Below are 14,498 nucleotides of genomic sequence, written 5' to 3' on the forward strand. Positions count from 1 at the left end.
AATGAAAAAATTACATCAATGATATCAGTGAACCTCAACATATATTACATACAACTTTATCCAGAAGGGATAAAGCAATCAATTAAAAATGAGAGCACATCATTAACTTAAATTGAAAAAGTATTCATAGATGCTGCAATTATTCTCAAATCAAATATCAAAACCCCATGAAATTCAACACTGCATTTAATGAAACACATATTTTTAATTCAGTCCTGTAGTGATGCCAAATTATCATCACAAGATGATGATAACTCTATTCAGCACTTAATTTTTTTCAAATTAATGGTGTAATTTTAAACATGGGCTTTTTTTAACTTGGGGCTTCTACCAAGATCAGATTTTCTGTTCAAGTGTTATATCTAGCCTATTATAGTTTAGGTTTTTTTCATTTGCTTTTCACTTGGTACAAAAACGGAATGTGCTTCAATCAAAGCCAATTGAATTCAAAGACCACCCATTAGAAATACAACATGTTGAGCAAGAACAACTGAGTGAGAATTTTATTGATGCTATAGGTTGTCAAGACAAAAATCTGTCTCACTTTCTCCACTGACTCCAGTAAGTTATCTGTATAAAAGTGAACAGAACTTAGACTCTTGTCTTGTCAAAACTTGTCAGGTTGCAAATTAGCACTTAAGTTGTCTGACTCCATCCAGTCTTAGCTTATGCCAGTTGTCAAAATTTATACTGAATTCATTATCAGTACAGGGTTTATAATTTTAATGTAGTCAAATGCTCTTCTGCTGCCTCGATGAAGAAACATATTAAATGTTAAATACAAAATTTGATGGAAATAACTAATGAATAAATCATATTAAGAAGCACTCATATATTTGAATCTTAATGGTTTTTACCACCTACAGGTTTTTTGTTGTGTTTTTTTTAAAGAGTGGCACTGTTTGCAGTAGAAGCAATAGGAGCAAGCAGTCATGACCATGCTGATGCTGCTGTGAGAAAGGAGTCAGAAAGCAGAAGGAAGGAGTACCAGGATCAGTCCTCCTGGAAACTGAGTTATTTGGTGGCAGCTGCTCACCTGGGCTGCAAACGCGGAAGAAAAATAATAAGGTATCATCACTGAGAGAAATATCATTTTTTATTAGGATGATGAAAGGTGTGCTCTTTGTAGAAAGCCCTTGGCCAAGAGCTGAACTGAAGATCTTTGCTAAATCCATTATTTTAAAGAGCCTGATTCAAATATCATAATAGCTGGTACAGTTTAGCCCTTTCTGATAGAACTGAGCTATAGGAAAATGTCTGCTTTAGAATTTTCAATCTAAAGATACTGAAGAATTAATTAGGCAAAGAACTGCAGAGCTAATGAACATTTTGCTCTGGTTTTCATATGTAGAGATGTACTTTCTGTTGACTCCCACTTGCATCTCATCTGAGCACTCAGGCTAAAGGTCATTATTCATTTCAAAACTAATTAGTATTTTGAAATGGCTTTCTACTAATAAACAGATAAAACTTAGTGCCTTGGAATAAGTACAAGTTCTCTTACACCCATGTGAAGGATTCTTCAAGGAACAGCTTTGCTGATTACTGTAAATTTTGGCATGAAATAAGAGATTATTTCTTCATACCACACTAATACATGCCACTTGAAGCACATGAGAGTTGAAGCTCTTTGTGATGTCTAAAGAGCAACTGCCTGGCATACAAGGAAAAGCTGCTATATAGTAAGAAACTTGGAAATAAAAACACACATTCAGAGTGAAGTTTTCCCTGATTTACTCCTATGATCACCGTCAAATCCTGTGTGACAGCATCTATACTACACTTCTGAATTTAAAAACCTGTGATAAAAAGGCACTATAACATTATTAAACCTGTCAGGTTTGATTTCTATGAAGTCTTCAAAAGACTTGCCTGTTTTTGCAAGTGTGCATCAGAAACAAACCTGTGACAACTTGCAGTGTTCCTTCATTCTGTCATTTAAAGAAATAAATCTTTATCAATTACATTCCTAAAACTAAAACAATCTTTTAGTATGGCTGCAAATATATTTACACTTCTGTGCAGTAACTCAAACCTTAAACATCCTCATCTTTCTTTTTTTTTTTCCAATAACCTAATATATAACTAAGACATATATAAGCATACAAAATAAACTGAAACCTGCCTTGCTGGACTGATTTGTTAGTCTACTGCCAATTTTCATACTTTCACGATCTTTGACAATATTTTTTCTCTAGTCAGCACACATTTTCTTTCACTCATGTGCTGGACCACTGCTTGATTCATGGTAAGGGAAAAGCATAAGAAAAATCTGCAAACAGTACGAGTATTCAGAAATACTGTTCTAAAAAAAAAATTTAAAGCACTGTAAACAGAATTTCAATAGAAACTCCAATAATTCCGACTTCACCTCCTTTTTCATCATTTAATGTATTTTCTTTTATCCCTGTTCCTATGCACCTAGCCCAAGGCAATGCAATGAATACAATCAGGGGAATAAATCATCCCAGTCTATAGCACTGTCCTTTTGCAGTCCATCAGTGAAGTCCCTTGTAAGCGTGAGAGAGATATTAGCTAGAGGACCCCCCTTCTGCTGGTGCTCCAAGCCTGGACAGCACTACCCAAGCTTGCAGCTTTGAAGGAGGCTGCCTCCACACTGAGGTCTCAGGCGCAGCTTCCCCATCTTGTGCAGTACAAAGCAGAGCAAAGATTTGTGACAGAATTTCCGATCTGTTTATCAGAATGGAAACTAGCAAAGTCACACACAACTACTTCAAATATATACTGCATGGAGCTAATCACTAAACTCTAGAATAGTACTTTATATGTATTTCATTTAATTACCTACTCGTGCACCATATAAACAACTTCATTCCACTCTCAGAACGTGCCTTAAGCACCTGGGTGGTGGCTAGATAGTTGAACAGCCCCTAATATCCTATCAAGTGTAGAGGGATTCAGTACCAGTTTGATATGATTATTCTTTTTGTTAACTTCATTTAGAAGAGCTCCTTGAGGCTCCAGCTAACACTGCTAATCACTGCAGGGAGCCATGCCAGCCAACCTTTTCTATTTTGAGCTCTTCAGGATGGTCTAAGAAAGGATGAGAGGGGAGCAACTTGCTTAAGGTCAGTGGCATGGCAGGATCTCCAGCCCACAGTCTGTTGAACCCTCTGACATTTACAGTGCTCACCAAGAACCCTCACACACAGACACCACTCCCTCCTCCTCTTCTTCCAGTCCCTGCCAACTAATCTTCAGGTAGTACAGAACCCCCAGTCCAGATCCTTGGGGGAGCACTGCAGTGGGCTTATCCTGCAGCCACGAGTCCCTCAGGAATTTATTTTATCTTTGCTGATGTTCTGGCAGTCTTTATTATCCTGTGTCTGTCCCTCATAGGGACTGACTGGGAAAAGCATACAACAGCTGGTAGATATGAAAACGCGGATAGGAATATTCTACATTTGAGAAAGGGTTGTACATCTGGACCAAAAAAAACCCCTAAAGGCTACAAAATACAAGTAATTAGTTAGATTAATTATTTAATTCATATGAGATTAGTATATTTTAGGTAATAGATACATTTACTTTCTTTACACTGCTCCTTTATTCAATTGCACAGTAAGTTTCATTATAGTAGTAAGTGAAAGGGACTGCAGATACAATTTCCATGGTACAAAACCTTAGGGGTATCTAGGTAATAAATGAGAACAGTAGTTTTGTCTGCTCAGATTCACGTGATTATCTGCATGTATGGGATTAAATTGTGGTTTCTTCATTACAGATCTTCTCTAGTTCATGCTATCTATACTGCCCCTATTTCACCCAATAAATTACATCCAATTTTCTTCCTCCTGTGACCTACTTAATGTTTTATTTAATACTTTTGATAACTGACTCAGAAGCATTCTCCAACTCACATTTTCTCCTGGAAACATAAATAAGAAAAGAAAGATGATTCCAAGCCCTTGCAACTCAAAACATGTGAAAAAGCAAAGATGTATCTGTATTTTTATCTGATCTCAGCTCTACCATGGGGCAAAATAAAGATCAGGTCACCGAAGTTGGAAGCTACTTGCAGATGAAGACAGTTTAGGTTTATTTCTTCAGCCTATAATGGCAGCCATTGCAGAAAAAAAGACTGGTTCTCTCTTATTATGCCTTTTTGATACCTTTTCATTCATCTAGAGAGCTAACTAGGAAATTAGGACAAGTTACAAGAAGACAAGAATCACTCTGTGAGGCTTTCTAGGTAAGATGACATCATATTGGAAGAACAAAACAATTACTTTCCTACCAAAGCTGCATGGATTTCACAGATCTGATGTCACTGACCTGTGTCATGGCAGACTTTGACATCATTGATATTTATTAGTACAGAACAGAAGATATGACCTACTAAATCATCGGTCTCCCAGCTACTGCCTAAGTGGAGTTTCTGCCCATTGGGCTATAAAAAGATGAAGCTCTGAAGTTCAATGGGAAGTATAAAATGTTCATTGCATCTCAGAAGAAGCAATGCTAAATGACTTAGACACATACAATCCTTTTTTCCTTCCCATTATAAACAAAATTACCTCAACTGAGAAGCTTGAGGCATGATCTCATTCCATAAAGCCCACTAAAACTTGAAAAATAATTAAATGATAGTGCATTCCTGCTGCAGGCCTTCTTTGCTAGGGTAAATGACACCGAATGGGAAAGCTATTATCAGCTTATATAGCAAAACACTTTTCTCTGCATTATCTCCACTCGCTTGGTATAACTCTGACATGTTTCTTTTCACTGTTCTACATGGTGAAGTTTCTACTCTAGAGAAAATGAAAAGTTTTGTCTAGCAAAAGCTGAATTAATATAGGATTTTATGGAAGGTATGGTACACATTTAGGCAGGTACCAAAGAAACGAATGCTAAAATGAGACATACAGAAGTTTTCATTTCTGGAAAAAAAGCATTAGGAAACATTCTCCCAAGCAAATACTTTTTTTCTCTGTATCTGCTCTGCCTGTAGGTACATGACCTAGAAGGTGAAATTATGTACCAAAACAGAGAACTAGCATCAGCAAACTCATCCAGATGTATCTTTACCAGGCACAATAGCAGGGTGAAGCAGTCCCTTTGCTGTGACACTGCCTGCAATGATCAGGAAGGAGTCCAGCAAAGACTGGACTCCCCTTTCTCAATTCCCTAACTTACTGAGAAAATCTTGACAGAAGTAACCTAAACTACTTTCACTAATCAGAACCCAGTAGGTTTGAAGGTAAACAAACCCCACAACTAGTTTTATGGATTGAGGAGAAAATATTATATATGGGGACTCACAAATACAGAGAACAAAGAGTCTTCAAATAAAGAAGGAACAGGCTTTTCTTGCTTCACCAACTACTGTGCTAGCAAAGGGAGAGCATGGTCTGAAAGAGCTGATATGCTTGCTCTGTGCTTGCTTTTTGCCTTGATTAAAATGCTGGTTTGTCAGCTAATAAAATCACCCCAAGGTGATTTTCTGGTCTCTTCTTTTTTCTTTACTTCCTTTGAAATTAACAGTAGCTTTAGGTATCCTGAGAGAGCCTGTGTAAATGCAATGTAGAGCAAACCAGTATGTAGATGTGCAAACATTACTTAGAATTACACTTGTTTTAGTCTAAAACCAGCTGGTTTTGCTAAGCTTTGTCTACTCAACATACCGATCATTAATGTGTCATTAAAAAGTCTGCCAATTATTATATCCTGGACTGATATCCAATTAAAAAGTAACACTAATGTCTATGTCAACAAACAAACATTTAGAAGTTTTGAGTTAAAATTACGTCTAATGGTACAAAAGACATTTCATGATTTCTCCCAGTCCCATTGCATTCACCAGGCTACCACTATTCAATATTATGATACTGTTAGACCTATATAATCAATTTAAATTGTATGTGCTTCATATTAATTAATTTTTAGCAACACTGCCCTTCTTCCCCTGGAAATCTGTCAATTACTACTTATTACATTTTACATTAATGATTTACTTCTTGAATAAAACAAAAATCTCTATTACTTGTCAATCTTTTGATCTTTTCTTGTTTCAAAATTAGCATAGGTTTTATTTGTCCTAACCTTCTGAAAATAAATAGCCTGCCATATAAAACAGACAGGAAACACATATGAAACAAATAATCTTTCTCAATTAAATTACTCAAATGCATTAATGCAATTGAACTCACATACCACAATTTTTTTTAACTTGTTTCATTTATATTGTAGAAGAGCACTTTATTCTATGAAGGACAGCTTATAAAGTAAGTATGACAGCTACAAATTGTAAGATGCATAAATACATCTGGTAATAGGGTCCCATAACCATAGGAAGTAGCCTACCTGTTTGTTACAGGAACACGAACACATCAAAAATTCAAGAAAACTGATGTCAAGAAAATTGTCATTTTAGAGGACGACTATTTAATAAAATCACAATAGCAAAACATATTATTAAATACATGATGTCAAAACTCTGCCTTCAATTACACTCATACAATCCTAGTATACAAAATTTAAAGCATTTAGAAATTAAAAACAAACTTCACCTTTAACATTCTTTCCAAATCCCATAGAGGCAGGAACTGCACTGTCTGCTTGTATTTTGCTATTTGTCTTCTCTTTCATCACATCATCATCACTTGAAACATCATCAGAGTTCATTTTCTTTTTCTTTTTCTTTTTTTTATGTCGAGGAGGGAGCTTTTTCGGAAAGGTAAACATGGGAAATATCACAAGGAGCATTGCAATGGCACACAGGAGAAATCCACTCCACCTAATGCAGGAGACAAGAATAGAAATAAAAGCCAACATGTTATATGAAATTAAAATTCAAAGCTATTATTAGAGGCTGCACTGGCTGGAAAGACACATTCTCAAAATATGAAATATGCTAAGAGTAAAGGACTGGAGTGGGGGACAGCCTTCACTGCACTAAACCCCTTAATTAGAAGAAGTTTCTGTTGGCTTGTCTACTGATAAAGGTATTTATCCAGAATCCACCAAATATGAAATAGTGTCAGCTCTAAGTTCCCACAAATTTTAATTTTTGGTAATTATTCAGTACCAAGTGGATACTCACTTTTACTTTGCCTTTCTTGGATAATTCCCAGTAAAGCAACACAGTATTCCTCTAGAGAACATGAAAAAAGTTATTCAGGGTATGAGAAGATAAAATGTCCAGACAGGGCTAAATCTGTTCTGCTTTCCAGTGCCTACCTCTCACTGCCCTGACTGTCCAATTCTCTCCCTTCACAATTAAGAGCTCCCAAAGCCTGACTGTAAACAACTGATGTGTTACAATTCATGCCAGGGTTTATGCCCCAAACTCTGCAGCTCTGTTCTGCAACCACAACCCGAAATAGCCATTCACAAAGAATCTCCTCTTCTCTCTCTCTGTCTTATAAGAACAGGATATAAAAACCCTGAAACGATCCCTTAGCTCCTAGGGAATGACTTGGGACGTTCCCACAGAAAGGACAACATATGGGATACAGGGCAGAGCTCTTCAGGCTGCAGGCAGGATAAATGTATGCCTGAAGCCAAAAAGCTTCATGAACTTTACCACAGCATCACAGACGGGTAAAAGGGCCTTACTAGAAAGTACTTGAGAGTAACTAGAGCCAGCAGCCAGAAGCCTGACAGTAGAGTATCAGGTGACATAATTTCCCCTCTGAATTCTAGCAATGAAAAACTAAGGGAAATGCAGATAACCTCACACAGATGATTCTACAAAGAAGGACAACCTAAGAATCTCCTCACAGAGTATCACCCACTGAAAGTGCGGTTTTCACTACAGACTAATCTTACTGTACTGGGTTTACATGGCAAGGTTTTGGTAGCAGGGTGGAGGCTGCAGGGGTGCTTCTGTGAGATGACACCATGAGCTGTCCCCATGTCCCATGAGAGGGAGCTCCAGAAGCTTCAAAACAGATACACCACTGCCCAATGCTGAGCCCACCAGCAATGCTAGTGGCACCTCCATGGTAACTTATTTAAGGAAGGAGAACAAACACTGCACATCAACTGTGTGAGCGGAGTGAGAAAATACCAAAGGAACAGCCCTGCAGGCCCAAAGTGAGAGAAGGAAGGGAGAAGGTGCTGCAGGTGCAGAGATCCCCCTGCAGGCCCACGCTATCCACCTGCAGCCTATGGAGAACCCACACAGGAGCAAGCTCCTGGCAGAAACTGTGGCCTGTGGAGAAAAGGCCTCACAAGAGAAGGTTTTTGGACAGGACGTGTGACCCATGGGGGACCCACACTGGAGCATTCTGTTTCTGAAGGACTGCACCATGTGGAAAAGACCCATTCTGGAGCAGTCAATGACAGTCTTCCATGGAAGGAACCCCATACTGAAGCAGCGGAAGAGTGTTCGGAGGAAGGAGCAACAGAGACAAAGTATTATGAACTGACCCAGCCCCCTGCATTCCTCTTAAAGGAGGATGTAGAACAGTCTCTTCTGACTACTTCTGGTGTTGCACACTTTTTTTTCCCCCCTTCTTAAATATGCTATCCCAAAGATGCTACCATATCACTAGTGGTCTCAATCTTGGCCAGTCTCCTCTTGGAACCAGCTAGTATTGGCTCCCTTGGACACAGCAGAAGCTTCCAGCAGCTTCTCACAGAAGCCACCCCTGTAGTCCCTCCACTACCAAAACCTTGCCATGCAAACCCAATACAAGAACAATTTTTACATATTTTTGTACAACCTTTACAGTACTGATTATATATATATTCAAATTTTAAACATTTAAAAGTTCTCAGTAGACAGACTTGCACAAAAAATAAAAAGCTTTTGGCCTCATATCTAATGCAAAGATATTGCAACTGTATTTTTCAATGAAGGCAAATTCATATGCATGTGTAATGTTTTGTATGGTAAATGGTTACAACACAGGCTAACAAACAAACAGGCATGTGTAACACCATTTTTGTTAGAAGAAGCTTACAGGAAGCTTTTGCAAGGCAAATATAAGTGACTGAAAGTTTCGACTAATTTTGATATTATATAAACAGAAAATCCTCTATTCATTCATTTTAGCTGATAACATACATGGATTAGAAAGCAGACTTTTAGGAGGATTAGTCAGCACTGTCAGACAGAATAAATCGGCAGACTGTATATAAATGTAGTAACATCCCTTTCAGGATCTCAAAGGCATAAGCTGCAAAGGCACTGATCAAAGAAACAATCTGTGGCAATAGTAAGCAGAAATCTGCAACCACCCACTCAGGAGGAAACAGCAGAGGAGACAGGGCCTGTAATGTAGCATGAGATGAAATTTAAATCCAAAGGGACCATTATGATAGCATACCAAATGTTAGAGATGTCACAAGTGCAGCACTGGATGCAATTATACGCACAGTCTACATTTCATGACTTCCTCAAGATATATCAAAGAATAGGAAAACAGACAAAAGATGGTATCAAAAATAATAAGGACACCTACAACGGGAAATTGAGAGGTCAGAACAGGATCTGTATTAATCAAAAAGCCCTTGATTTTCTGCCTTCTAAAGTCAAAGAAAATATACAGAAGAATACCTCAAAGGCATCACCACAAGCCCTAGGACCTCAAATAAAAGTAATTAAAGCTAAGGAAGAACTAGACAGTGCTTGAGGAATTCCTTTAAACTTCTTGTGTGGAATGTTGATGAAAGACTATATAGAAAGATCCAAGTATTAAACAGATTCAGTACTAGGAAAACACTCAGAAAAGCATCAGCAAAAGAAAATTTGATTCAAAGCACCTGACAGATCGCCAAGGGCTACTCCACAACTAACGAGGTCCCTGTATAGCAGATAAACAGCTCTGAAAGACAACAACATGATGATTTCTAACAGATATCCCTACAGTTACCACATTTGAATAAAAAGCAGTTTTAAACATTTGATGGGCTGGCATAGACAGCTGGCCTGTAACTTAGCCCAGAGCACCTACAGAAAGCCCAGGTGTGCAAAACCCAGGAGCACAAACCCAAGTCCTGTGACACTCAAGGAAGAATCAGATCAGAAATAACCCTGCAAAGTAATCACTTACTTTATCAGGTTTCATGAGAGAGAAACCGAATTACATGTCCTCTGATAAACCTCCTAGAAAGGAACAGCTTAAGTAAAAAATAGGCTATACTGCTTTTATATTGGCCACATATAGTTATTGTACTCACTATTTTGTCTGTAGTCATTACTTCCTTTAACAATGGAAATTTTTCACAAGGTCCTGTGATAAGTTACATTAAAAACCTTACAGCTATAATAAAGAAAAGATAGGAATCAAAGACACTAATTCACTTCAAAGGAGATAAGACTCAGAAAATCTCATATATGACTTCCCATTAACTTAACTGAACCCTACTTTTAAAAAGTGTGTCAGCTGAAGTAAGTGCTAGACTACTCTTATATTTCAAATTGTTAAATTGCATAAATAAAAATAAACTTGACTATGCAGCACTTTCCCACAAGGAGAAAATGTCACAGTCCCAGAAAACAGATTTCAGTGGAATGAAAGTCTACACTTCCAGAATTATCTACAGGCACTCAGTGAGTGGCAAGGGAAAAAGGTTTAACCCTCACACCATGCAAATCTTCATTTTAACTGAAGATTCAGAAAGAGAAAAGAGAATTAGATGCAGATGCTATGAATGCCACTAAACTTTTATGAGAGGTCACCACGGATTGCGCAACAAATCACCAGAGATCTGATAGCAGGGGATACTCCTTAGAAATTTAAGAGAGAACAAACTGAGATAGTTGAAAATGAAAAAGTAATAAAAGGACCTGGAACACCCTTCAGAGAAAGCCATACTTTAATCAACATGATGGAATAAGGGAACTTTGAATGACTTCTACTTTTCTATGCTGCCTGGAATACAACTCGCCTGCTGAGATCCTATGACAGCCGACTTTCTGCTGTTGCTTCAGTCATATTTGCATCACCTCTGCTGGCACCGCTGTACAAAGTTGAAATCACCGAGATATTCGTTCAAGTGACTTAAACTTTGGAGATACATAAAATCTATTTAGCAATTTGACCTGAAATCTTCTGAACACACAAACTAGACTTTTTCTCCTATTTTGCTTTCAAGGCCTGGTACAGTAGATGTTCTCAAAGCCTGCCCACAGAAATGGTTGTCATAGGTGACTTATCACCAGTTCTGCCATGGAGCTTGGTAGTCACAGCATTCCTGCCACTCTTTCGAGGATGGATGAGCAAGAACAGGGTTTTTTTTTTGCCTGACCTCTCTTACACACGTGGCTACACCAACATTGCATATATATCCAAGCTACCTTTAAACCAGCAGTGGTCATCCATATGTTGTGACACAGAGTCTGGTAAAAGCGGCCTTAGAAGCAGCAAACTGATGTGTCTGTGCTGCTTTGGCTATTTTACTTTTGCTGGAGCTGTATGAGTTAAAACTCACACAGGTATACCCACACAATAAGGCAGTTATATCAGTGCTTGAGTTATAGATTAAAAAAAGTTTATCCCACAATCATACAGCTCCACTGATTTCAACTAACAAATATATTTATGGGCCTGTTCATGATTTCTGTCAAAAAGTATTGATCAGATGCTGATTACCAGTTCTGACATGTCCTTAAAAACACATGAAATATAACAGTTTTGCGAAGAATGTATAATATTTTGCTTTGGTTTCAAATCTTTTATCCTAGAATACTCTAAGCAAGCTTTTGACACAGAAGCACATTCACAGGACAAATCTTTTCAGTGGGATAAGCCAGTGGATACACGAGAACACAAGAGTCATTAACCCCAAGGCCACACTTAGTACTCAGCTTTGCCCTCCTCTTGCCAAAAATTCGGCTAGACAGTCCTGTGCATTCGGCTCGACAGTCCTGTGCAGCAATGCTGTTGGACTAAGACAAATAAAGCAGGACTAAATCTCCAAAGGTTTAAGAAGACTCCAACAAGAGAATTTTTCGTATCAAACCTTCAGGAGAAATCACTGCAGAATAAACAGAAACAGCTACAGACTGACTGCAATGGCGCAGTGACAAACAGTAACCCAGGGCATGAGAACTGACACACTGCGCCTTACACCTACAAAGTAGAAGTCTCTTCCTGGGATAGTGAACTTCAGTCCTTTCTGGGCTTCAATAAAAACTTCATGGAAGATTTATGAATTATCTGAGAAAAGGCAGTTAAAGCCTCCTCAAGACCTGCTTCCTCAAAGAGACATTTCCAAGGAGGCCACATCTCAAAGTCTGCCTGAAGACATCAGTTAACAATTACAACTGTTACACCTCTGTGCCGCTGGAAGCCTACTCTTTACTAGAGAACAATGTGATGGTTTACATCATCTGCTGCCTAAACACAAGCCATCACTCTGAGAAACAAAGACTGGAAAGGGCACATTCTGACTCCATCCCATCTCCTTCTCCTGGACTGGGGTAAATGACGTCTACTGTTTCTCATCTAGCCTTCCAGAGCTCAGTGTTTCATGCTTCCCCCGCTGAAAAACCAAAGAAGGGATTAATCCACCTTCCGGGAGGAAGGGGTTGGTTCTGGGTAGCAGTGATCCTCGACGCTCTCCTGCAATATTGATATCCCACCCCACCACCCCTGAGCATTGCCAGTCAGAGCACACTGTGGTCAGAGACAATCCTGGAGCAGCCAAAGTAGGGGAGCTTCCACGCAATGTTCCTGTGCAATTCTGTGGCAAATTTCTCCTCTCCACACAGAGGCTAGTGTGCAGTAATTGACAGAAACATCATCTTCCTTAGCCTCCTTCTATAACCTAAATCCTCCAGGGGTACAATTTTCCAACCTGTCTAAATTCCCTACCAGAAATTTAGAGAGTAGTTTTGAAAAATGCTTGATCCTTACCAGTTTCCAATGAATCGGGGATCACTCTGATCAATATAAACAGTTGTCCTTGGATCGACATAGAAACCAATAAGAAGTCCTCCTAGCAAGTATCCAGCTGCAGGTCCGAGTGCTCCCATTACGTACATGATGGCTGAGGAAATAAAAGGTCAGTCATACATATAACATTGATGTTTCATTAGTTATCTACACATAAAATTCACAAGTAAATGATGCTTCTTAAAGCAGCAAGTTTTGCAGCCTAAAACTTTCAGGGGTCCTTTCTGCAACCAAGGCAGCAAGTTATGCAGAAGTCACATACTGGTAAGAAAATTGCTGCTTTCTGTATGCTTTCAGTCAAATTATGGAAGTACTTTGGCATTCTGAATGGAAAGTATATTTGACTTGGATAAAATTTTTCATATCTGGTAACATTTCCTCTAAATCAAATAAAAATTAAACACATAAATTAAAAAAATCTAACTAATGTTAGCAAAGGATAAAAATTTTATGAAACATCAAAGAGTAAAGTACAACATTCCAACTTAGCTACCATCAGTCTAATACTGTGTTTAAAAAAATGACTGACACTAAGAAATCAAATACTTCTATTTCAGAGATTAACAGAGCAGTGGTTCACTAAAGGAAGGTCCTATTTAACTAATTTGATATCCTTTTATGACAAGGCCACCCACCCAGGGGATGAAGGTGATGGATGTGGTTTTTCGTAATGCTTTAGAAACTGTCCCTCACAGCATCCTTCAGGACAATTTGTCCAGATGTGGGATGAGGGGGTTCCCGGTGTGCTGGGTGAAGAACTGGCTGAAGGGCAAAACTCAAAGGGTTGTAGTGAATGGGGCTACATCTGGCTGGTGACCAGACACCAGTGGTGTTCCTCAGGGCTCAATTTTAGGGCCAGTTCTGTTCAGTACATTTATCTACAACCTGCAGGCAGGAATTGAATGCACCATTCCTAAGTTTGCTGATGATACCAAACTGGGAGGTGCTGCTGACTCTCTTGAATGACAAGAGGCCTTGCAGAGGGATCTAGATAGATTGGAGCATTGAGCAGTGATTAATGGCATGAAGTTTAACAAGCTGAAATACCAGATTCTGCACCTGGGACAGATTAAAGTCAGGCACAAGTACAAACTGGGAGAGGAGTTGCTGGAGAGCATCCCTGTAGAAAGGGATCTGGGGATGCTGGTCAGCAGCAGGCTCGGTAGCAGTTGGCAGTGTGTCCTGAAGCTAAGAGGGCAAACCCCGTCCTGGAGTCCATCAAACACAGCGTCACCAGCCACTCAAAAAAGGTGATTATCCTGCTGTGTTCAGTATTGGTGCAGCCTCACCTGAAACACTGTGTGGCAGTTCTGGGCCCCACAATTTAAGAAGCTTGTGAAGGTCTTTGAACATTTCCAGAGGAGAGCAACAAAGTTGCTGAAAGGGCTGGCAGGCAGGTCCTATGAGGAGCATCCAAAAAATTTGGGCCTGTCTAGTTTGGAGAGAAGAAGGCTAAGGGGTGACCTCATTGCTCCCTGCAGCTTCCTGAGGAGGGGAAGTGAAGAGGGAGGTGTGAATCTCTTCTCTCTGGTATCCAGTGACAGGTCACATGGGAATGGTTCAAAGCTGCACCAGGGGAGGTTTAGACTGGACATTAGGAAGAATTTCTTTATGGAGAGGGTGGTCAAA

The 14,498-nt window shown here is 39.1% G+C and overlaps 1 protein-coding gene across 1 annotated transcript in view; it reads right to left on the reverse strand.

Annotated features, from left to right (window-relative positions):
• Positions 1 to 14,498, reverse strand: part of SLCO5A1 (solute carrier organic anion transporter family member 5A1) — a 72,721-nt gene that overhangs the window by 25,666 nt on the left and 32,557 nt on the right. The window contains exons 3-4 of the mRNA XM_027638916.1: positions 12,831 to 12,963; positions 6,531 to 6,757 (exon numbers count right to left, since the gene is read on the reverse strand). Of these exons, the coding sequence (XP_027494717.1) occupies positions 6,531 to 6,757; positions 12,831 to 12,963 (360 nt within the window). The remainder of the gene's footprint in view (positions 1 to 6,530; positions 6,758 to 12,830; positions 12,964 to 14,498) is intronic.

This window comes from Corapipo altera, unplaced genomic scaffold, assembly GCF_003945725.1.
Source record: "Corapipo altera isolate COAL_440 unplaced genomic scaffold, ASM394572v1 49, whole genome shotgun sequence".
In the NCBI taxonomy this organism is placed as follows: Eukaryota; Metazoa; Chordata; class Aves; order Passeriformes; family Pipridae; genus Corapipo; species Corapipo altera.